This window comes from Suricata suricatta, chromosome 7 (assembly GCF_006229205.1).
Source record: "Suricata suricatta isolate VVHF042 chromosome 7, meerkat_22Aug2017_6uvM2_HiC, whole genome shotgun sequence".
Classification (NCBI taxonomy): domain Eukaryota; kingdom Metazoa; phylum Chordata; class Mammalia; order Carnivora; family Herpestidae; genus Suricata; species Suricata suricatta.
The window spans coordinates 77794405-77820776 of record NC_043706.1 but is presented as its reverse complement, the minus strand read 5'-3'; the positions used below and the strand labels follow the sequence as shown (position 1 = coordinate 77820776).

The following is a 26372-nucleotide window of genomic DNA, read 5'->3' as shown; positions in this document are numbered from 1 at the left end:
ACTACAAAAGATTTAATTGAAGCATTAGTCTTCTATTTCTATTCTGTTCTTTCCTTTCTAATATGAAATTCTTTACACATAGTGTATAACATTGATTGCTACCGTAAATGATATGTTTCCAGTATGTGACTTGCAAAAAGTAAATTTTTCCAAATAAACAGTTTTTATGCTGTTTCACTCGGTACTTCTGAATTTCCTAGCTCAGACTAAATTATAGAGCTTGAGTTCATTTTAAACTCTTGAAAATTCTGTTATTCTATAGATAAGAATTGCCTTAATGTGCTATTTGAGAGCCTTGAATAGAAGTACTTTAGTGTAGTATACCTATTTTAAGGCTAAAATACTATGGCATAACATTTTAGAATCATAGAATGCTTTGAACAAAGATAATTTTCTGTCTTACATACTTTTCTTAAGGATATAATAAATAATAAAAAAGATTGAATATATAAATGTTCTTTAGTCATATGAAAAGTTTTTGCCCAGGTCACTGAAGAGCCTAAACCTAATTGATATTTTTTGTTTGTAATACTGTTCTTAAAGCTGAAATATCAGGCTCTGAGCTGACAGCTCGGAGCTTGGAGCCTGCTTCAGATTCGGTGTTTCCCTCTCTCTCTGCTCATCCCCCAGTTGTGCCCTGTCTCTGTCTCAAAGATTAATATTAAATTTTTTTTAAATTTTTTAAAAGTGAAATTTTAGGTGTCCTTATGATTTCACCTGCATTTAATATCAAAAATTTAATGAATATTCACTTTTATTTCAATCCGACACATTTAGTTCTATATTAGTTGCTTTTCAAGAATATGATGAGTAGTTGAATAGCTGAGTAGAATAAGAAGAGTAGATGGAAAAGCCCAAACATTTTTAACAAAAGTAAGTGGGTGGATGAGTTTCTAATACCAATGTAAAGTTTTTCTCTTCTAGAAGTTTCAAATATCTTAGGTAGTTGGCAAACATGAGGAGGGGCGCAGTGAGGGCTTTGTAGAATGCTAGGCACCGGGAGGCTGATACTGTTCAAGGACACTTAGGCACCATTTTGCTTTCTCCCATCAGGATAAGAATATAACCTTTCTAATACTGTATTTGGTTCAAGAACCTGTAGATACTAATGTTTATAAACATTCTTTAACTGTAAGTATGTAAATTATTGGTGCAGGTTTTCCCCCTGAATAGTATAGTGCTGATGTGAAGAAACAGTGAGATAAAAAGAAGTAGGCTTTTCTAAATCTTGCAAGTTTCTACCTTGGACATAGGGTGTCATTAGCAGCTGTAAACCTTTGTATTAGGGATTCTGAGGCCCAGGGAGAGCTATGCTGAAATATACCTGCTTCTCCATGTGTAGCCTCCTCACCTTCAGTAAAATTGTGTATTTGTGCCTAATTAAATAGAGAAGTTCATCTAACCAATCCTGAAGAGAATGTTTAGGTAATAATCTCTTTAAATATTGTATCAAGACCACTTTTTGTAATCTAAAAAACTGAACTCTAACCTAATAAAAGGTGGTTTATTAGAAAGCAGAACTCATCAATAATAATTACTTTCCTTTGATAGAAGGGGAAAAAAATCCACCCGAAGGGGTTTCCTTCTAAGAAATCAGCCAGAATTTGTTGAAATAAGTAAAAGAATATGAAATTTATGGCAGCCTAAATGAGAACATATATTTTTAAATTACATACTTAGTTTACCATGAAGCAGTGATATAATATTGCAGTGTAGTGCTATATACCTTTTAAAAATCTTATGTATTTTACACATTAACTGTGTCCCACAGTTTTTAATATTCAAAATGTATGAATCTCAAATTTCCCAACATTTGGTTAAGAGATGTCTACCGGGAAAATGTAGTGTTAATTTTTACATGAAAAGTCTTCAGGAAGTTTGGGAAATAGAAAAATAAGAGTAATTAAGATGAAGAAAACAATGAGTTTAAACCAATAAGAAAAGCCACAGGAGTGGCTGTCTGGGAAGTACTCTCTTCAGATACAAGTTCAGGAAATAAGTTGTACCGTATAAGAGCAGCTTTTCGAAGAGATGGATTCTGGATTCTATTTTTGTGACATTATTGTAAAAACAACTGAATTGACCTATAAACTATTTCGACTGCCCTTTTTTTGGGAGAGATGAGAAATGGAGGTCTTATGATGGGCTAGGAATGTATATTCCTTTTGTTGCTGTTACTTAGAAAAGTAACACTTGTTCTCCATCATAAGTCATAAAAGTTTTAGAATTTACTACACAATGAATACTCAGGACATCTTTAGCAGGTTTCAGATTCCTTGATCAGGCATCTGTTGACATCATATTGACCCTTGATTCTACTTCTTTTTTCATTTATACTATCATGTGTAATATAGGTATGCATATTTCAAAGAACCATGAAAAATGTAAAGAGTTTCTAAATTAGTATTTACTTGCAAGAAAAATTCAGCAGCAAGTTAACTTTACTGAGAACACACCCAGTGTTCATATGCAATAAAAGTTTTATTTTTTTACATTCATATTTCCAAAACTTAATATTGGAGCAACAAGTATTTGTTGATTGCAGTCCCTTTTTTGCTTTGTCTAAACTGTTTGCCAGATGGTTTCTACCATGGTTTTGCTAATTAAAATGCATTGCCTAACATTGCTTTGACTCACGTTACAGCTTGAAGATTTCTCATTTTATGGCATTTGTTAACTGTCACCTCTTATTAACTCTACTTCCTTAAAATTTTTATTCCCCTTCTTTCTACCCGCCTCCCTTTGATTTGAGTTTGTTTTTGTTGTTATTGCAATGGTGATGTAATGATTTTTAGACACATGTGCTGGGTGGTTCCCGAGATTCACAAATGTTGCTAATCTGAAAAGAGAATTCCAGACACTTTTACAAGCCTGTCTCATCTAAGCTAATTTTAGAATGATTGTGTTGAATGAAATGTGCCTAAAATTGCTTATTACTCATGGTGGTGGGATCTTTTTGTCCGCGGGGAAGGGGGTAGTTAAAAATTATCACAAAAGTATCTTAATATGCCTGATTTAATAAATGTGCTATTTTTTGTTATTTTAATTTGTATTTAAAAATTGAAACTTGGAATAAATGAAATTTGGAGTAAATTTGAGCTAAAATTATGCAAAGAATTCTAAAACATAGCTTAAAATGAAAAAAAGAGTGATGATGTCCTTATAAATTTGAGTGTGGCTATAAACCTGGGTTTTTATGCCTACTTCACATATTACTGCATTAAACATTTTTCTGTTGTAAAGTCCTTTTAGTTACTAGCAAAATAGTAATGGAGTCACATAGATTAAGATGCTAAATTATATTGCTGATTGATTTAAAATACGTAGAATTAGAGAAATATAAAATTTTAAGAACAAATTGTGTCTGCTAATCCAGCCAGAATTGGTGCATTTTCTGAGTGCTGCCTACTAGCTAGGAAATTATATAATATAGCTTTCAGAGTCTAAAGAATTTTGAGTATTGTGTCAGCTGTTAAAATATTTTGGTGTTTCCTTTTAGACAGCTGATCTCTCATCTTAGAATATACCATATAAACAGCCCTATTCCCAAATAAAACTGCTGAGTGAAGCTATTGCCTAATTCATTTTATTTGTGGAATTCATTTTATTTGTGGAATTTTTTCACAAACTGATTTTTAGATTAGATTATTATTTGCATGGAAGTTCCTAAAGCAGGATTAACATAATAGCCCATTGCAACAAGCTTTATGTTTGAGAATGGAATGAGAGTCCTTGATCTTTTAAGAGTTGTTCACCAATAATAAATTACTAGATTCTGACAAAGACTAATGGGATTGAGTGTGACTTGGTATAATAAGTTTAAGCCTAAGCATCCTTTTTGGCCTTGAATAAACAAGGTACCAGTTAAAGTCAGTCACATCATACAACCTGCTGGCTAGCTGTCTTGTAGAAACTGTAACGTAAGACCCTTGAAATAGATGCCATCATCAGCCCCAGCCCACAAGCATTCATCTATTTAAATACATGACAGAAGGTGGTGCAAGAGAGTTCAGCAGCTATTTGTGTGGTAGGAGTGGTTTTTGTATTAGAACTTACTTTATTTTAGACCAGCAATTTTTGAGTTAAAACTCTACAGCTGTTTCTCTTCCTTTCCTTACATCATTCTCTTTTTTTTTTTTTTTAACAGTAAACTCAATTATTTTTCCCACAAACATTTTGCGTAGATCCAAGGAGCAACACATTCCAACTTCCTTTGTAGCAGTAGCAACCTTGTTATCTGTTTGAATAGATCTCAGTATTCTACTTTTTTTTTTTTCTAATCTTTTAAAAGGCAACGGACAGCCAAGACGTAGATCCATCCAAGACTTGACTGTTACTGGAACAGAACCTGGTCAGGTAAGACTTAACATTTGAATTCTCTGTTTTTGAAGAAGAATAATGGGCAGAAGTCAAGAGTTAACTATAATATATATACTCTGCAAAAGAAGTTTTATGAGTTGACCTAAAATTGTGATAGAGAAGTTCAAGTTAGCACTTGAATTTAAATACTTAGGAGGAAAAAGTATAGATGCCATTATTACTTTAACTTGAAGAATAATTTATCAAAGTAGGTTATTAATTCAATAGTGCCCCATGTATATTACATAGTTTTTATATATGATTTAATAAGGTAACATCATCTTTGTAATTTAATGTATCATTGTCCTTGTTCTCTAAAGTGAATCTAGTGTCTCCTTTATAAGGTCAAAAATGTTTTTTTACTAATTATTTTACTAATTTTTTACTAATTATTTTACTGTAATTACTAATACTAATAAGTATTTCCCCAATAAAATGTCACTCCTATAGCATCACATAAGGCACTTATATACCTACATGACTCGAACATCTTTTAATTTTTGTTATATCCGCTGGATTTATATTTTTGTGAAATATGCTTAAGACTATTTACTAAGTAGATGGATAAATTCTAGAAAGGCTTCTATCACAGTTGCTAAGGTTTTCTTCACCTTATATTTCTGGATGTTCTTCTAAACTCCTCGTACCTTTTTATCACATTTGTTCAAAACAATCCAGACAGTGCTATAACTTAAACCATTACTGACTAGTACAGACTTTTAACCAACAAGTAATAAAAATAGCAGCTCAGCCATTGTTTTTTCTGTTATTCAGATCAATAGATTTGACATATATAATTTATATGATATTTTTAAAATGAATGAGAGTTACAAGGTATTTGATTTGTTTTCAGTTGTGTTCAAATAAATTTTTTGAGTACAGCATACATCTGAAGTAATAGAAATACCACATTATGGTCCATATTTATGTGAAATTATAGGGTTATATATTATAAACAAAGTGACTTAACTTATGGTACAATGTACAGGTACTTTTCATTCTAGAAAGGTGTTTTATTATCATTTTATTTTTATAAATCTTTTAAATTTTAGAGAATCTTTGTAGTCATTAATAAAAATTTGAAAGCCCTTTATAGCCATCAACTTAACTAACAAAAACCACTTGAAATACTTAAATGATAAAGATCCTTGATCTTCATTTATATCTGGAAATATTTTTATTTCTCACAATGCCTATACACACACATACATGCATTATACATATATGCTAATTTATTATATATATTAAGTAACCCTAAATCTGAAGGTGTTATAAATGAATAGTCATTTTATGTCATTTATTTAATTTTTTTTTTCAGTACTTTTGCTTTTATGAAACTCCAGAACTTTTGGATGAAATTTCCCACTTTTCCCCCTCAAATACATCAAGTAGTAATGAAGGCATTTAGTAACAGATAGTTTGGCATCTGGTATTTACTTTGATTCCTTAGGGGTTTGATGAGTTCAGCCTTTTAAACTCTGTTTACTATTGCCATTGATATTCCAGTTATGAGAAACTCTAGCCAAGTGTTCTCCCTTCGACTGGGAATTCTTAGCCTGCTCTAAGGCAGTTCAGGAGCATCTGCTAGTGCAAGTGCTTTTCTCTGTAGTCTATAGTAAAGGCATTGGCTATAATTCAAGACTGTCCTCACCAACAGCAAGCCTTCCTTATTTCCTCGTAAGTTTTCTATCTCTTGAGGTTATGATTGTTACCCTTTTCATTTATAATACCTTCAGTAGGAAAACACTGGAACTGAGACAGACTATGGTTGTATGACAGTCATTTGCATGAATTGTCATGGACCACTATATAGATTTCTAGTGAGGGGGATTTTGGTGTGGCAGTGCAACCTGATACATAGCCATTGTATAGCCAGTTTTTAGCATTGATCCACTCTTTCAAAATTATATAAGTATTATAAACTTAAAATGTCATTTTGGGATGAGATGGCAAATAGTAAACCTAATGCACTGTGAAGACATTTTCCCCTGAAATGATTAATGGTAAATGATCATTAAATCTTTTTAATTACTCATGAAAATAACTCATTTAAAAAAGAAAAGTATACACAATCTGGATTTTCAGAATGAAGGTATACTTATTCTTAAAGTCTGACTAAGCAGTGAAAAAACAGTGCATGGGAGATTTTTGTTGGTTAGTTGGTTGGTTTTAGCCATGGAAATTAATAAAGAACATGAAGAAAAGAATTTGCCCACCCAGTACAGTTATCAGAGGAAGAGAGAAAACTTACCAATAAAATGTTAAGATTACATCTTATAGAGCAAAGTGAACTGACTGGAGTTTATACTTTGGCGCTTGATTCAAGACTGACCTTACAGCGCTTAGGTGGCCCAGTCATTAGGCATCTGACTTCAGCTCAGGTTATGATCTCATGGTTTGTGAGCTCAGGTCCCACATCAGGTGAGCTCGAGCCCTACAGTGAATGAACAGGAGCCTCACTTCGCTCTCCCTCCCTCCTTTCCTTCCTCCCTTTCTGTCTGTCTCTCTCTGCCTCTTGCTCACTTGTGCCCTCTTTCTCTTTCTCTCAAAAAAAAAAAAAAAAGACCCTAAAATCACTTAGACCTTACATCTGTAAAATAAATTGTTTGTTTTTATACTGCCATCATTTCTCTTGAGTGGAATAGTGAATGAAGCAAGTGTCTGAATTAAAGGTAGTTGTGAGTATTTGTGTAAATTATTGCTTGGTACTTTTTATTTTCCTCATTTTGCATATGAATAAACTGAGGGCTAGAGAAGCTTTCCTAAATGTCTTCCCGTGTATTGCCAGTAATGGTTATAACCAAGTTATGAATCCAGATCTGATTCCACACAAACTGTGCTATCATTCTGTCTTGCATGCAAAACTGAATGTATTGTGCACTAAAATAATCCTACATCTCTTCCATTTCACGTGTTTTGACTTCCAATATTCCATCATCATTACTAATTTAAGTAGTTTTCAGTGATGATGAAACAGTTTTAGCTTTATCATATTACTGAGCAGGGCCAATCCACCTTGATAATAAATTTCTACAGATGGCTTCACAGATTTATTTTTTATACATCTGGGTGAGCCTTTCTGTTTCACTAAAATTAAACATGTTCATGTATGCCTGTATACCCTTTCTAGAATTGTATCCATAATAGATTAGTTTTCAAGATGTCTCTTGGAGGGGGCAGTAGTCAGTGAAAATCACAACTGCAAGATGATGTGATTATGATTACTTAGAGAGCTAGGCGTGCTGTATTTTTATATGGACTTTAGAATCTACTTTTATAAGTCAGATATGTGCTTTAAGGCAAGCTCTGAAATTTTCCTAAGCTTCAGTAATCTTAATGTGCCAGTGGGGACCCCATGGGGTTCTTATATTATAACATATGCAAGTACCAGACACACTGTAGATACCTAGCATTGTATATCCACCTCACCTGTAAAGTACCTCCCAGGGTACTTACACTTCCTTGCTCTCACTATAGTATATTTTTGTTTGGTTTAGTTTTTTGGTTTTTAAGGCTGGGGGGGGGCACTTTTTTTTTTAAATTCAAGTTAACCTACAGTGTAATCTTGGTTTCAGGAGTAGAACCCATGGTTCATCTCTTACATACGACACCCCAGTCATCCCAGAAAGTGCCCTCCTTAATGGCCATCACCCACTTAACCCATCCCCCCACCCACCGCCTCCCCAGCAACCCTCAGTTTGTTCTCTGTGTTTAACAATCTCTTACAGTTTGCCTCCCTTGCTGTTTTTATCTTATTTTACCTTCCCTTCCCTGATGTTCATCTGTTGAGCTTCTCAAATTTCATACATGTCTCACTATAGTATATTACGATCCAGAAATAAAACAAAAATAGCACCAGGAAAGAAGTAAAATCCCATTGGCATTCAGTTCTTTCTGTATCATCAGAGAACCTTCTGTTAAGGGCCATAGAAAGTATTTGCCTTTAATCACATATCAATTTGTTGTTTATTCAAGGGCTATAACTTACTATACTACTTCTTTTCTTTATCCTTAGTCTACATATCTTTCATGATAAATAATTTTCTGTTAATGCTCTAAATCAGAGACTTACATAATAGTTTTAAATAATTCCTGGTTCATAGTGTACCTTTCTCTTGGAGAATTTAAAGACCATATAAGAATTTAAAAATTCTAAAATTTCCTTATAATGAACTATTGTGAGGCTAGAATTAGATTGAGCCTATACCTTCAGATTAGAAAGAATGTTATCAGTATTACCTGTCATATATAGATTTAATTGATTTATCTGACTGGCATAATGGAGGAAGTACCCTTGTAAATCCATATCACCAACTTGATACCCATTTCTTTTTGTTTGTATTATTCAGATGTTACTTCAGCAAAATTATTATATAAATCACTATTTAATCTCTGTGTTTTGTGCTTGTAAAATCTTAGCAAGTAAGAAAATTTAAATAGCTTTTAAATGTCAGTCTTAATAGTATCACTGGCCAATTCTTATAAAAATATTTCCCCAGTCGTTCAGGTGAGACATAAAAAGTAAAGCTTTATATTTGTCTGTAAAATAATCCCCAATTCCTTTTTATAAATATAACGATAAAGTTGTGGGCAAAGTCCAATTTGTTTCATGTCTACTGATGGTAATTTGCCCTCTGGTTTAAATTTGGCATAGTATTTTTTTGCTGCCTTAAATTGCTGTGTGGCATTTCTGAACTCTCATAACCACTTTATATCCAATCCTTGTGGTAAGTCAAGTTTCTCTATATTGCTTAAACTTTACAATTTATATAAGAATAAAGTAATTGTAAATGTCTTGAAGGAAGGAATAACCCAAATGAGTTTTAATAGTTTGAGAGCATATATAATCATAAGCATTTCACCAATGATTTTTTTTAAAATAACTACTATAAGACTTCCTTAGTAGTTTGCAAGCAGTAACATAAATTTAACCCATAAACTGGGTTTTTTTCATTGTCAAATATTACTTAATCCTCTTATTTAAACCTTATATTTTCAGGTATTCAATAAATATAGTTATGGCTTGTTTTTAAATATTTCTTTGTGGGGGCGCCTGGGTGACTCAGTCAGTTAAGTGTCCACCTTCAGCTCAGGTCATGATCTCACAGTTCGTGGGTTCGAGCCCCACGTGAGGCTCTGTGCTGACAGCTAGCTCAGAGCCTGGAGCCTGCTTCAGATTCTGTAGCTCCCTTTCTCTCTGACCCTCCCCTGCTCGTGCTGCCTCTCTCTGTCTCTCAAAAATAAATAAAAAGCAGGAAAAAATTTTTTTTAAATCTTTAGTTGTTTTAATACGAACATTTTAGCATATTGTTATTCGTTGAGATACCAGTTTCTTGAGATAGGAAGTCTTATTTAGTTAATTTAAGGATGTAAATTCAGCTCATTATGTCTTTTGTAGTTTTAAGGAAAGACTGTTTTGAAACTTGACCTAAGACTGGTAGTCTTATTTCTTAGTTTTATAGGAAATCTCAAGTAGAACAAATAATTATGTACCTGGGGTGCTAGAGAGTTTCTAGAGAGTTTCTTGGAAAGTAGAAGGTGAAAAATAAATGAGTAGCAACGGATTCTCTTGGGAAAGATTTAAATTTAAGAAAATACAGTACTGTAATTTGTACTAGGTCCAGATAGGATTATTTGTTTTAACATGATAAATGGGCCAGTGGCTTTTTTTTTTAATACGAATCCATTCTTAATATCTTATAAGTCCAATTTTTACTTATACTGTATCTTGTTTAATTACTCATAACTTGTATTGAGTCTCACATGTCCATAAACACTTGTATTTATGTCTCCTCTTAAAATGTTAAACTAAAAATATTAGCACAAAATTAGATTGACTCTGAAACCCTCCTCTGCCAACATTTTGAAGAAATACTGTTCTAGGTTTATAATAGAAATTATAACTGTGGTCAAATCATTGTACCCTTCCTAAGTCATCAAGACTTTCTTTTTAGTCAGAGAAGGTTTAGAGAACTTGAGAATCATGTCATAGCGTCTGTACTTATTTTCCCAAGGGTAACAACTTCCTAAGAGGAAGAGTTCTTTTTGGTTTGTATTCTAATTCTTCTTGAATACAAAAGGTAAATGAGTCTAAACACACACCTTATATCTGAGTGCTAACAGCTTATGTTATCATTTTATTCAGTGAGTATTTATTATGTAGTTATTGTATATTCAGCAGCTTCCTAAATCCTAGGAAGTACAATATAAAAGTATACATGATTTCTACCCTTAGGATATTATGCTTTTGCAGAATAACAAACTTTGAGAGTAATACAGATTATTTCCACCTCAAGTTTAAGTTTATGTAGTAGCAGACTATAAATACAGCCAGACTTCCAAGGGAAAAAAATTACTATATGATAGGGTTTAGTTACTAAATATGTTTTATTTAAAAAAAACTGTGATTTTGATCTTGAGAGGGAATTGTTAGCTGCTGCAAGTTCACTCATATATTCCAATCTTGTATTACAACCTAATTATCATTCATTTAGTGAGCATTTTTATTGTGTCAAGAACTCCTTCAGGTACTTTATTTCATTTGATTTTTTATAAATTGATGAGGTGGGTAATACTATCCTCATTTTACTGTTGAGTCTTAGAGGTTAAATAACTTACCTAAAGCCACACTGTTAATAAATGGCAAGCCAGAGACTCCAGTTCTGGATTGTATTGTCTCCAGTGTCTGACTTCTTAAGCATTACTACTACTTCCCATCCACACTTGATAAATGATTTTAAGGGCTGAGTTATTCAAGTTCACACAGCCATAAATGGCAGAACTGGGATTTAAACCCAGGTCTGCAAAGTTTTAGACTAAATCATGTGAGTTTGCTGATATTTTAATATATAAAAACATCAGTTACAGAGCTCCTGGGTGGCTCAGTTGGTTAAAATCCAACATTGGCTCAGGTCATAGTTTCATAGTTTGTGAGTTTGAGCCCTGTGTCAGGCTATCTGCTGTTAGCACAGAGCCTGATTTGGATTCTCTATCCCCTTTCTCTTTGTCCCTCCCCTGCTTGTGCAGTCTCTCTCAAAAATAAAACAATTTTTTTTAAAGTCAGTTTCATATAGTTTAGTTTTTCATACTTGCTCTTTGCACTAGACCATATAATCCTTGGAAGAATATGAGGTCAAAATTAAAAGCAGGGAGAGAAAGAGAGGCATAAGGAATTGTCAGAGGAGAGATCATCTGGATAGATAAAGGTAAAACCTGCCAATAGAGGGTCAGGAATGCCAGGGTGAAAATTTCAGAATTGAACATTTTGTATTCTACACACTGCAGTCTTCAAACACAGAGTCTGGCTTAATGCTCAAAGAACCAAGGATATAGCAAGAATAAGCATTTAACGTTGAAGGGAATCTCAGGTGAGCCTTGTAGGATGGAGAAGAATTAGCAACAAGGAGAGAACAGAATGAGCATTGTTAAACACAGGGCACCTTTATAAGTGTGGCATGCAAAAACTAAGATTTTGGGAAGACCTTCGGATATAGAGTTGAAAATTGTTTATGGTATAGAAAAGTTTTTTGGAATTTCTGAAGCAATTTCAATAGGTACCCAAGATGAGAGTAATATTCCACCAGTTTTTTCTTCAATTATTTTGTGACTTATTTCTGAAATTGTTATAAAAGTGCCTTTTAGTTTTTAGTACTCTCAATTCATTGTGAGTTGTTAAAGCTTAAAATAATAGAACATTAGCAGTGGATGTACACTAAAAGTCATCTCATCTTTAACCCAGCCCTAACCCCTCTTTAGATAAAGAAAGCAAGACTTCTTGAAGTAAAGACATTGTACCGTAATTAGAATTCACATCTGCTAATTTCTACTCAGGGGTACTTTACACTGCTGTATTGTCCCTCATTTTACTTAATGCAGTCTTTGAGTGTTTTTCTATGTTTACGTATTGAAACAGGACATAAGGTTCTTCATGAATGTATGTGCTTTTTATGTTTTACTTTGTATAACTCCATATTCTTTTTTGAGTCTCCTATAGGGTATTCACGAACACTTTAAGAAAAACAGGTGCTTTTTAAAAAGATTCTTATAAAATACATTTTATTTCATATGTCCTTTGAGAGTATTTAGTATATGAAATAACAATACATAGATAAGAATATATGTAATACATAAATTATGAAACCTGATAATAAAATGAACACTCATGAACCCAACACCCAGCTTAGGGAATGGAACATGATCAATTCCTGTGAGTCTTTCTTTGTATTCCTTGACTGTAGCCTCCCTGTCATCTACCAGCCTGTAGTGCCATTTTCTATCAGACCACATTTCTAGACTCTGGCTAAGAAATTATCTTCTCTTAAATGAAATTTAAGTTTGTTAACTGTATTTTCATAGATGGTTGTTAAATTTTGTCAGATGCCTTTTTATGTATCTATCGAGATTTTTCTCCTTTAATCTGTTAAAATGATGAATTGGATTAATTTCAAGTAATTTCAAGTTTTTTTATTGTTTTTACACTGCCAAATTCCATTTGCTAGTGTAATTTTTTAGGACTTTTGACTTTTGCGTGTATTTTCATCAGTGAAGTTAGCTAATAGTTTTTCTTATTCTGTGCTTGTTTCTTAATCAGGTTTACTACCTGATAAGAAACTATTCTGATTAACAGAATGAGTCAAGAAGTGTTTCTTTTTTTCTAGAATAATTCTTTAAAATGGAAGGTGTCATTTTCTTGATTGATAGAACTCAACTGTAAAATCCTCTGGACTCAGTGCTTTCTATAATGTGTAGAAATTTTGGTGATTTATACATTTTTGGAATTTGTTTTACTTGATGATTTTTTTTAAGTTACTAACCACCAGATTTTTGTAGTGTTCTCTCATTTATATTTTGTTATTTGGGAGGATGGGGAGACTGATAACTTTGATCTTTTTCTAATTTTGTAAGTTAAATACCTAGCTTGTATATTGTCACTGCTTCTGATTTTTCTCATCTAAATATTTAGAATTAAATATTTTTCTCCAAGGGCCTCTTTAATTGCATCCTATGGTTTTATTGTGTTCCATGGTAAAAATCATATGCCTTCGCATTTCCACTTTTTTTTTCCTTGACCAATGAATTATTTAGAAGGGTTTTTAAATGTCTAAACATCTGAGATTCTTAAGGTTACTTTTGAATCCAGACAAAAATACGTGGTTTATATAATAAATTTTTTAAACTTTTTTGAGATTTGCTTTATAGTTTAGTACATGATCAGTTTTCATAAATGTTTCATGGTGCTTAAAAAGAATGCATATTCTCAGTTTTTAGGCATATCTATATGTTTAGATCAAGTTTATTTTTTTGGAGTTCAGGTTTTACTAGTGTTATATTTTGGTTTTTTAGTCTGCTTTTATAAATCGTTTATAGAGAAGTATTAAATATCTCACTATGATGGTGAATATGTCTCTTTCTCCTATTGCTTTATCTATTTGGAAGCTATGTATAGATACAGCATATACTATAATAGGTAGAGCACATAAGTTTTGAGTTGTTACATAATGAATTGACTTACCATTTTATCTCTTTCTCTAGTAATTTTTTTTTGGCTCTAAAATGTATTCTCTCTCATATAATATAGCTGAATGACTTTATTTTGCATAGGTTTGCCTGATTATCCTTTTTTGGCCTTTAACTTTCTGTTTTCTCTATCTCTGTTAGATCTAGCTCTTATAAACAGAGTTTAATTCAGCCTGACATTTTGATTTTTATAAATAACTGAAGAGTTTAATCCATTTATAATACTGATAAATTTGCTCCTTCTATTTTATGCTTTCTCTTTTTCCCTTTTTTTCATTCCTTTGAATTGAACAAATACATTGCTCATTTAATTATGTGTCTTTCTCATTTAATAGGTATTATGTTTTGTAACTACCTGTGAAACTTTAACCCTCAGACTCAACCTAAAGTTAATATCTTTATTCTCATCCTCAACAATATAAGCATTTTTAAATCATTTCTTCTTTTGCTTATGCTTTCGTTATTCAGTTTATAATTCCATCTTCTTTATTTTTTGCTTGGTAATTTTATGAATAAGTCATGTTTCCATTGTTTAATATTTTCCATATATAGATTCATCCTTGTGTTTACCAGCATTCCTGATAGTAACTTGGCCCTTCAATCAGGAAAAACTTTTCTTACCCCTAAAGCTCAGTCTTTAGAAATTGTTATAATAAGAGTATATGGATGGTAGACTTCTTTTTGCTCATCTAAGAATATTATTTTGACCTCATTCTTTACATTTTTGTTGGCTAGCCAATTCTAAGTTCGCAGTTATTTTCTTTTTGCAGTTTAAAGATACTCCACTTTCTTCTGGCTTCCGGCTTCCTTTTTGCTGCCTGGTATTCTTTTGTGTATAATCTTTCTCTGTCTGTTTCCTGCTGTCTTCTATTTGTCTTTGTTTTCTAGACTATGACAATGATATGACCCGTATTTAACTCAAAATTGTAGATTTTCTGTTATTTTTTTCTGCTTGGGATTGGTTGTCATTGGAATTTGTTGTATCTTCCATCAATTATGGAAATATATTATGAATTCACAGTATACATTTACTCCCCTCTACCCAGAGCCATTACCCCATTACACAGACAAATTTATTTGCTATCTGCCTTTAAAGGGTAGATTTTTTCTCTAGTTTACTCTTTCCCCAGGAATGAAGGCTGTCTTGGGTTTTAGCTTCTGGTCTCACCTTCATCCTCACCTTCATTCAACAAAGGTCCAAGACTTTATGCTTATTCCTCTAGTACAGAAAGTAGTCAAAACAAAAGGTCTAAGTCATTGGTGTTCAATTGAAATTCCTAGGTCTAACAGCTTAAGCACTTACTAGACTCCTGATCCTGCTTTATTTCTGGTCTTAGAACATTTCTCTTGCTTTGTTGAAAGCTCACCTATTTTGTTTCCTTTTTTTTTTTTTTTAGTTTATTTATTTAGAGAGAGAGTATGCAAGCAGGGGTGGGGCAGAGAGAGGGAGAGAGAGAGAATTCCAGACTCATGAACCATGAGATCATGACCTGAGCCAAAACCAAGAGTCAGACGCTTAACCCGTTGAGCCACCCAGGTGCCCTGAAAACTCAGCAAGTTTTAAGAGGTATCATACATGAGTGCATATAAATTTGATAAAAAATATATATTTAAAAATCTGTTTAGAGGATTTATGTATTTTTTGCAAGAGTGTTTCAGGACCTCTGCTAATAGAAAATGAAAGCCTCTCATTTGCTTTATAATAAAAATTTCCTCTTGTCTTTTTATTCCCACATAAAAATGACATTTTGTTCCTCCTGTTACTTCTTCCTACAGGTAAGCAGTAGGTCATCCAGTCCTAGCGTCAGAATGATCACTACCTCAGGACCAACCTCAGAAAAGCCAAGTCGAAGTCATCCATGGACTCCTGATGATTCCACAGGTGACGAGTGCATTTCCTCATTATAACTACAAAGCTAAATTTATCATATTTGTTTTCAATTCTTTGTGTTATGACTTTGATCTTTATAAAGGCAGGCATTTTACAATAGGTTAGATTTTTATAGTAATAAAATCAGTAGTGAGATTGTCTTGCCCTCTGCATTCCCCCCCCCAGATATTAAATATGCATTTTGAATATGGTTTGGTTTGAGGTTTTTACAGACAGGAAGATAATGTATTCTTGAACTTAAGTCTCTGATTTTCCTATTTTTGATCCGTCCTACTAGATGATAGTAGTATAGTCATTATCTTTTAAAGAAGTAAAATAAGCAGAATAATAAAAACCATCCTCTTCATCTCAGTCTTTTGTTTTAAAGACATAAAGACATAAGATGCCAGTACCTCACTTGAATGAGAAAAATATTTCTGACCATTGACCTTTTGAATCATTTTTAACTGGTAGGGAGACTTCAGTTGCATAAATTTCTATTAACTAGACCTTAAAAAGCCTGTTAAGAGTTAATAAAATCCTTAACATAAAATATTAGTATTGAAATCTAATGATGGAATAGTTTTATTATGGGCAAGCAGGAAATTATATGGCATAGTGGAATTAACTTTTCCTTAGCATTAAGAGAATTCCTTGATAAATACTCAGCAGTATGCTTCTATAAAAATGTATTATTTATATGTTATTATGTCAGAGAGGGAAAGATGATCTCTTAGACCTTGGAAAATTAGATCATTTGGGATTTTGTATAATATCAACTATGTTATTAATAGTGGCAATTAAATCAAAATTAAAAAGTCAGCTTTCTGTCTTTACAAACAAAAATACTACTTACAAGTATTTATAGATATTTGGCATGGCTTAGTCAAGTTCATAATTTAATATAAAAAATTAACTAAGTAGCTTTTCTCTGCTTCATATTAGACACAACTATGTTTAGCCAAGGGTGTACTCTCTAGTTTTAGTAAGTTTAAATTTAGTGGTGGCAAAAACTCCTCTAAGTTTCGCCCCTAGCATTGCTCAACCTAGGACTGTCCAGAACATTCACCGATACTCAGCATATCTACAGAATTCTTCATTATGTGCTTCTTCTCAGAGGTAGATAGGGAAGTGCTTCTGACAGGTTGATCATTAGCATTCAGGTACTATTAGCTCTTTTTGGTTCTTCAACCATCAGGTGAAGGAGGTACTCGACTTGACTCGGGCCTCCGGACGCTAGCCTAGACTGATCTAGACACATCAGTTACCGTGTGGCAGATGTGAACTCATGAAAGTAAAATAAAAATTATTTTATGCCCCTTTCACTTAATTGCTACATTTTCCTGTGTTCTTCTACCTTCCAACCCCAATCTCATCGTTTTTTTCTTTTCTGGGACCTAAAATACCACCAAATACCAAAGTTAGAAATTTTACCTAGGTCCAGAATTCAACTGAAATTTGTCTTTGGCATTTTAAAATAATTTTTAAAATAATTTTAGAACTTGAGATTGGCTTAAGCATTATTATTTAATGAAGTTCAGCTTTGCACTGTTTCTAAGAAAAGCATTGATAATCAAGCTAATACAATAAATTATAGGGAAGAGATACTGGTAAATCCTTTTTCTTTGAAGACCCCTGATTTAGGAAAAAATTAGAAGTCCATACATAGTTAAAATAACCTAATTAATCAGATATTTTTACTTTAAAAGAGAAGGGATTTCCATGCATTTTCAGAGAAGACTAAGAAGCATATGCCAATTAATAATCATAGCACATAATGAGGGCTCTTGCGTTTTTATTTATAACATAGTGGGGATAAAGAAAGACATACAGACCCAAGAGCAGTTAGTGAGAGAGATGGCTAGACACAGTAGAGGGAGCTGCCGATGGAGGGGACACTTACTGAAGAGTTTTTCTTATTTGCAAAGACAGAAATGTAAGATATGGAGCCCACAGCTTGCAATATTATTAGAGTCACAATACTGGCCCATTGAAAGTAAACTCAGCATGCTTTATTTAATAAATTTAATAAGCTCCTATATTTGCAGTGTAAGCTGAGTACTTTAATAGTTAAAACACAATCCTTGGATTTTTTTCTTCCATTAACTGAATACTGTGAAACACTGACATACTTAATTCTAAAATACATATCAGATAATAGGGTATTTATTTAATAAGAAATATCAAGTATGAAAGGTTTAAGAAAGAGTAATACGAATAGAAATGTTTTTAAGAGTTCAAGACACTTAATTTTTCTTATAAAGTCAGGGGGAAATAATTTTTTTTTTAAGTTTACTTATTTTTTTTTGAGAGAGAAAGAGAGCCCGAGCAGGAGAGGGACAGAGAAAGGGAAAGAGAGAATCAAAAGCAGAACCTGCACTATCCGCATGGAGCCCCAATGCAGGGCTCGAACTCACAAACTGCAAAATCATAACCTGAGCTGAAACCAAGAATCTGACGCTCAACCAACTGAGCCACCCAGGCACCCCAATCAGTTGTAATTTTGTGGAAAATAGTGTTCCATGGGAGAATAGTTTGAAACTGTTTTGTGGGTGGGGAAAGAGTTGGTCAGGGAAATAATAATTAAGTGTTTTGTGTTTAACCATTTCGGGAAACATTTATGTTAGTATATATGATTTGGGCTAGGTAGGACTCTACTAAGCAATACGCTGTTACTTCTTCTTTATGGCATTCCAGTATTCAATTCAATAAGCATTTTTCTCATTACTTTATTATTATTGTTTAAAAAATTACTTTTTCAATCGGAAAAACAAACTTAAGAATTTTAAATGGCCTGTCCTTCCTAATGCTCAAGTTTGTGTCAGTAACAAGAATAACAGTAGATTACTGCTTACCATATGCCAGCACTGCATGGTTATTTCTTACATGCATTATCTTATTTCATCTGATTCAGCGTAGCTTTTAGAGTTACTTGCAAGCACATTCTCAATGGCTTTAAAAAAGGAAACTAGAATGTCAGTCAACAATAAATTATTGAGGTTACTGAACCATCAAACTATCCTAATTTTTTATTGCATTGCATACAGTGCCTTGCTGTCAGCCTGACCTTGTCTTTATCTGTGCCACTCTTTGAGGAGTCACTTGTCAGGAAAAGGGCTGAACGGCTCAATTGTTTAGCTCATTTACTCTTTTCCTAACAGTGGGAGAACAGCCACTTCTGAAATAAAAAGTCCACATTACTTCACAGCTCTCCTGCCTGCTTCTGGAGGCATATATGTTAATCCCATGCGACTCATGCAAGTTGTTATGACAGTTTACCTCTTTTGAAATACAAAAAAAGCTGTCCAAACAATTTGGTAAAATTGATTAGTTGTTTGATTTAACCCATTTAACTGTTTGCGCAGGACACTGACCTGCAGTTTCCATATGCCTGCCAGGCATTATACCTGTGTTTAACATACTCCGTCAAAAATATCTTTCATCTTCTACAGTGATTCTTACTAGGAGAAGTGGGTTGGGCGCTCACACTAGAACTATGTAAGAGAATGTACCTCTTATTTTCCCTCCTTTCTTTGTTAGAGCACAAATGTTCGTGGGATTGACACAGCCTTATAGCAAACTTAGCATCATCAAGGAAAGAAAGAGATAGGAGCTTTGATTAGGTAGGGCTCAGTGACGACCAAATTTAAAGTGCTAAAGGTCCCATACCACTGTTTTTGTTTTTAATTGAACAAGGGTTTGTAAGCTTTAATATCATGTAATCTATAGCAAACTTCAATTGTATGAGATTTTGGTTGCATTCTGATTATCTAATAATTGGATGTTTTGTGTTTACCTTTAAAATTCAGAAATAGACTCTCTTCATTACCAGTAGCAATTTTTATTTTACGTGTTATTTGCTTTAGGGAAAAAATGCCAATATCTCCTGCAGCTTTCTTGCTTTTGTTTGTAATTATTTATGATAGAAAATAAATACATACTTGAATTCCAGATACCAATGGATCAGATAACTCCATCCCAATGGCTTATCTTACACTGGATCACCAACTACAGGTAAAGGAGTAGTTTCTCAGTAACTGTTTATACTTTTTCCTTATAGAATCTATCTAGAAAGCTAACAGTTGTGTTCATATTTGTCATTGTATATTCATTTATTTATGCTTTTAGTTGGCCTCCTCAAACTTGCTAAGATCAAGTTAAAATGATTCATTCAGTTATGTTAATCAAGTTTAAAAATGGCAAAGTCATATGTTTTTAACAGTTGTCTTAAAATACTCCCATATCTTTGTTTAAGGATGCGAAGAATAGCATTTTTGCTCTTTCAGTGCACAACAATATAAAATTTACATACGTTCATTTCTACTTAGTGGATTTTGTAATGCACTGTAATGTCACTGTGTACATAAGTAATAGACTTCAGTGCCTCCTCATGAAATATAAAACCAGACACCAGTGATCACTCTAGTCATCATTCTCTATAACAATGAAAGTGTTAAAACCACACGTGTGAATTTATGCTGTGAGTTAACTCTGACAAAAGGACACTGACATTTTCCAGGCCATGGTTTAATACTTATTTTTAAAAGATCATTGCTTTAGTGCTATAAAAATATATCACAGTCACCAGCTTAACTCTCAGCTTGATATTGAGATTTGATTTAATTATTTGATTTAATTTTGTTTTAACGTTTCTGATTTATTTTCAGCCTCTAGCACCATGCCCAAACTCCAAAGAATCTATGGCAGTATTTGAACAGCATTGTAAAATGGCACAAGAATATATGAAAGTTCAAACAGAAATTGCATTGTTATTACAGAGAAAGTAAGTTATCTTTTAATGAATAAAAATAAAACTCATTAGTATTTTGGGTCTAAAATATGTTAAGGTAAAGTGTTGTTTGAAGGCATGAAAACTTTATAATTTTTAGAATTAATCATTAAGCATGCAGTTGACCCTTGAATCCCTTGGGGGTTGGGATTCTGGTTCCCACTCATTGAGAAATCTGCGTGTAATTTCCGACTCTGCAAAAAATAACTCCTAATGGCCTACTGTTGACCGGAATTCTTACCAATAACATAAACAATCAATTAGCATGTATTTTATATGTTAACAGTGTATTATGAACTGTATTCTTATAATAAAGTAAGCTAGAGAAAATTTTTTTAAGGAAATCAAAAGGAAAGGAAAATACATCTGCAGTACTATACAAAAATCCATGTATAAGTGGACATGTACTGTGTTGTTCAACTGTACTTCCAACTTTGAGGTTTTACATTTGTTCACCTTTAGGTGTGAAGCACCTTTTGGCCATTATTCTTGCAAAACTAAATATTTTTGACCACAGATACTAAAACTAAGGAAAATAAACTGGTGCTATATAAACATGTTTTATGTTCTAAGAATTTTAAAATTAAAAGCTGTTTAGATTTATAAAGATTTATTGTTTCTTTGGACATAGGTGAAATAATTTGATTTACCAATGTTCACTTGTAGTTTATCTTAGAAATATTTTGTAGGTATATGTTTAGGAGAACAAAATTACCATATTTTATACCTGTGAGTGTTTTATAGGAGTTTTATACTCCCATGTATTTTTCTGAGAGTTATGGAGGCTGTCGCCTCTCTTTTTTAAGAACTACAATTTCTATAATCCTTTATTTGAAATTCTTTAAAAAACCCAAAATCTTCAGCTTTCTTAAGCATGATTCTCATGAAATCTTGTACCTGTGAAGCTGAGTTATTGTGGTAACTAAAACAAAGTGCTGTCAGAAAAACTCATGGCAACTATATGTATACATGCTAATAGGATTCCCTCTATTAATTTTAATCTAAATAAATGAACATTTTTTGCTTCCTGGAGTAATTTCTGTTTGTACTTCCAAAAACAACAACAACAACAAAGTAGCTCCATTGCAATTTACTGTTACAACAATTGAAATGATTCCAGCTCAGTACCTTAAAGGCTATAATATTAGAGTCTGCAAATTGTGGAGCTAATTACAGAATTGTTGGTACTTTATGTTAAAAAAAAAAACTTTCTTCACATACTTAACCTATGCTTTTTTCATATTTTAGGCACTTTTTAAAAAATACTTATTTATTTTTGAGAGCACATGAGCAGGGGAGGGACAGAGAAAGAGAGAGGGAGACACAGAATCCAAAGGAGGCTCCAGGCTCTGAGCTGGACAAAAGTTGGAGACGGGACTCAAACCCATGGACCGTGAGATCATGACCTAAGCTGATGTTGGACATTAAACCAACTGAGCCACCCAGGCACCCCTTAAATACTTACTTTAAAAATGAGAAGTATTACAAAAACCATTGGGAGGCTTTTAATTAATTATTCAGTTATATCCAGCAACTTCACTTTAGGAGTTAATACTGAACATCTCCCAAATAAAGGGGACTTAAAAAAGCTTATCAGGCTATAAAAGTCTCTAAGGGTCTTTCCTGAAAATGTTCTTAAAAGTGATTAATTCATTTGAAAGTGGCACCTGGTATTGTTCTCACTGTTTTAAAATAAGAAACAGGGGCGCCTGGGTCGCTCAGTTGGTTAAGCATCCAGCTTCAGCTCAGGTCATGATCTCACAGTTCATGGGTTCAAGCCCCGTGTCAGGCTCTGTACTGACAGCTAGCTCAGATCCTGGGGCCTGTCTTCAGATCCTGTGACTCCTGCTCTCTCTGACCCTCCCCTGCTCATGCTTTCTCTCTCTCTCTCTCAAAAAGAAATTAAAAAAAATTAAATAAATTTTTTTAAATAAGAAACAGATTTAACTTGATAGCACCTATTTTAATTGGCTTGCAAATGTTGTATTAGCCCCCACTTTGCATTGGGGTTAAATAGGACTGGACTTCAAAACATGAATAAAAGTTTGAGTGTAAAAGTGGAATGTGAATGGTGAAAACACCATGTTATTTTCCTGTGGTCAATATACCATTTTATATGTATTCACTAATTGTCTAAGTACAGTTACTTATTAAAAGGATTATGGTATTTAGGTAAACCAGAAGAATGGATGCTAGTTCCATTCTAGCCTACAGTTACATTTGAGTAGTGTCCCTAAAATGCATAATGACAGAGCCAGAATAAAATTTCTAACTAGTTGTTAGAAACTCATCAGTTATTAAAGTATAGATTTTTCCATCATGAATAATATTTTATGTGGTATTTGTTTTTAGGCAAGAACTAGTTGCAGAACTGGACCAGGATGAAAAGGACCAGCAAAATACATCTCGTCTGGTACAGGAACATAAAAAGCTTTTAGATGAAAACAAAAGCCTTTCTACTTACTACCAGCAATGCAAAAAACAACTAGAGGTCATCAGAAGTCAGCAGCAGAAACGACAAGGCACTTCATGATTCTCTGGGACCTTCAAATTTTAAAATATGCAAAGAAAGACTTTTTTTTTTAAAGAAAGAAAAGCCCTTCTAATGACATTTCATGAGTGTTAGCTTTGGGGCGTGTTCTGAATGCCAACTGCCTATATTTGCTGCATTTTGTTTCATCGTTTATTTTCTCTTCCTCATAGTGGACATGCAATTCAACTGTCTCCTTGCATAACATGGAGGCATCTGTGACTTGAATAAGCAGCAGTTCTCAACTTCAAAACAGATGCAGTGAACCGTGGCTGTATATGCATGCTCATTGTGTGAGGGCTGGCCTAACAAAACGGGGTATCAAACTAGCTGCTATGTGCAAACATCGCCTTTTTTAGAGGTGGAACCTCAAGAATGATTTTGTTCTTGTATCTCATCTCAAAAAACAATTTTTTCCCAAAAGATGGTATATACCAAGTTAAAGACAGGGTATTAGAAATCTAGAATAATCGGTGGTACATTATAGAAATGCAGGACCTTTAGAGATAGTTCCAAAATGAGGGCTCTGATGCCAGTATCCTTCCATTAGTACTGAACTTAGTTCCATCCGTAAAATATTTAAAGGTAAGTGGCGGCTGCTGTATTTAATAAAAGCATATTTCATTGGACTGAAATTTGACTATGATACATTTAACAATGGAACCCTTTTTTTTAAGTACAAAGATTTTTAACTCTGTGATTGTGTGTATGTGTGTTGAAACTGTAAAGATTTTATGACTCTAATATTAATATCTCTTAAATGAAATTAAAAGGTAAATGAACATGATCCAGCTTAAATGATCATTCCTTCCTGCAATGACTATTGGATTATTGTAGTGTATATTTGAAAAACTGAAGAGAAATGATGGAAAATGGAAATAATTGCTCCAGCTAAAAGGCTTGGGCTTAGATTTCTTTTATGATACCAAAAGAGTAAAAAAATAAAAAAATAAAAAACCTGGCAAATCAGGAGAAGTTAGTAAGGAAATTAAAAAGTAAATATAAATTGATGAGGTGTACTATTTATCAACAGTGGAATAATTGATTTTCCTTGCAAGCCCATCCTAGAATGCCTGCTGCCTTTCAACACTTTTAAAGGAATTTCAACACTTATAAAGAGAAAATTTATATTGATAACAATAACTTTGCTACCATAAACTTTGAAAATAAAAGTAATAAAAAAACTTCATTGAAATAAACTATATAAGCTCTATTTTTTCAGTTGGTATTAAAATAAATCACATTCTGATACCAGTACAAGGTATCTTTTAAATAAAGATGTCATCAACCTCATTTTTATAGCATTAATGTTTTATGAAGAGAAAATTAAAAATGAAAGCATAATTGTGATTATTAGAATTATATCATGATTGTATTGTAGTTTTGCTCTGTTTCAGATAAGCAAGTTGATCTAAGAAGTAATCAAAACTATTCTTAAAAAATGCTAAAGCAGGTAACTTTTTCTTCTGTTATTTTTTTCTTCCTTCCACTGAGTTTTATAATGTATTCCTGTGTATAAAAGCAATAAAGGTAAAGGACAGTTTGTACTAAACTGTGTCATTTTTAGCTTCCTCCAACTCCTATTATTAGAAAGTTTCCAGTAAATAAATGTCTGCCATTACTTGATTTAAATAAAAGAAAGGTTATCATTCCCAAATAATTTGATTACCTAGCTGAAAGTGATACTGGTCTCAACACATTAATAGTAAAATAAAATTGGCACAGAAAATAACTGTAGACTAAGAAAAAAGCAGAACTCCTAGCATTGCTGCTTGTTATGTACATGTGTCACTTCTCCAAGAGGGACCTAGTCAATGTTTAGAGGCTTTTTTGATTATCTCAGAGCACGAGACATTCGAGTGTAGATGCTCATGCTTGACTTTTCCATTAGGATTTAGCATTATAGATTTCAGGTTTTATTTCTAGTCATTAATGTGTTTTTATTATATATCATATACTCAAAGGGAAAATGTATTATTATTGTTACATGTAATCCCTTCATAAAAATCTCAGATAGGAAAACAGAAGAAAATAGTAGTATTAAGTCACGGTGCCAAGTGCAAAAACAGGCTCTTGAACACTTGCTTGCTTGTTTACAGTAAGTTTCTGGGGGTTCTCACAACAGTAATTGTCCGAGACGCTGAGTGCAGCTCAGCCTACATGGTTTTTAAGTAGTTGTGTTGCAAAGCTCATGCTTTTTAAGTCCTGGTTATTTTTGTTGGGAGAAAATGCAGCAGGGATCATTAAAATCCACAGCTAGTTTTATCAACCTCTTTACCCTTAAACCTCCAAACAGACTAATAAGGAGCCAAAAATTTTATTGATTCTGATTTTACCTTTTACTCTAACCCTCATTTTGGGTGGAAATAGCAAGCAAGCAAGTGGCTAAAAGGACCCCCCTCTAAGAAATTCACAATCCTAAACAATCCCTAATTACATTTTATTCTCCAGGGAAAGAAAACAAAGTCTAGAGAGAATACTCCTCAGCAAAGTAACTTTTCTGAATTAAATGAAAATCAGTTAAGACTTGACTTTATAACAACACTGCATATTGAAGAGATTTCCTTAAAAGTTGTTTACAAATGTTTGGCTCTTTTGGCTAAAGCATTTTAGAATATTGTCTTTTTTTCTCCAAGTTTCTATTATGTTCCGAGTTTCAGCTCCAGCCTCTAGCCTGAGATCATAGGCTTTGCCTGTGAAACTTTCTTCTTTCTGTTAAGTGTGTGGTTTTCAGCAGTCAACTCCTCTTCAAATGGTAGGAAGTTTCGCTTCTGTCATTCAGAACATTATATGTAAAATGATGTAATGCAGAAATCCTTGTGCATACTGTATAATTAAAGGAAGCTTTTTAGATTTATTTTTGTTTGTAATAAAATTCATATTGTTATTCTCAACTTGTTTATAAAAATGGCTAATGATTTATATCAGCAAATGAGCTATGTGGGGTTCTGCTCTGGCCTGATGTTTACCTTACACAAAATCAAATAAAAACTGAAAAGTGAGTATTCTTAAAGTATTCAACAGTGTTGTAACATAATCATGATTTTTGAGAGGCGAGGTGATTGGCCAGTTAACATATTTATCTAACCATTCAAAGTTTTTGTTAAGTGGGTGTTCTTCACAATTTCATTAATCATGGGTTATATGAAGTGCAACATGGTATATGCATCACAGAATGATTCTTGTCATCAGGAAACTGGTTTCCTGTCATGTATCTAAGTTACATTAAGCATTTCATTGTGTTATCTACCTACTGGCCCCCCAGCCAATACCTGTGTACACATGTACACATTCTTATAAACTCGATC

The 26372-nt window shown here is 33.1% G+C and overlaps 1 protein-coding gene across 2 annotated transcripts in view; it reads left to right on the top strand.

Annotated features, from left to right (window-relative positions):
• Positions 1-26080, top strand: part of MAP3K7 (mitogen-activated protein kinase kinase kinase 7) — a 72780-nt gene extending 46700 nt beyond the window's left edge. For both annotated transcript variants that reach the window (XM_029944151.1, XM_029944152.1), the window contains 5 exons: positions 4292-4356; positions 15652-15757; positions 19698-19759; positions 20413-20528; positions 22887-26080. In XM_029944151.1, the coding sequence (XP_029800011.1) occupies positions 4292-4356; positions 15652-15757; positions 19698-19759; positions 20413-20528; positions 22887-23067 (530 nt within the window). In that variant the 3' untranslated portion in view covers positions 23068-26080. The remainder of the gene's footprint in view (positions 1-4291; positions 4357-15651; positions 15758-19697; positions 19760-20412; positions 20529-22886) is intronic.
• The last annotated feature ends 292 nt before the right edge of the window (positions 26081-26372 follow it).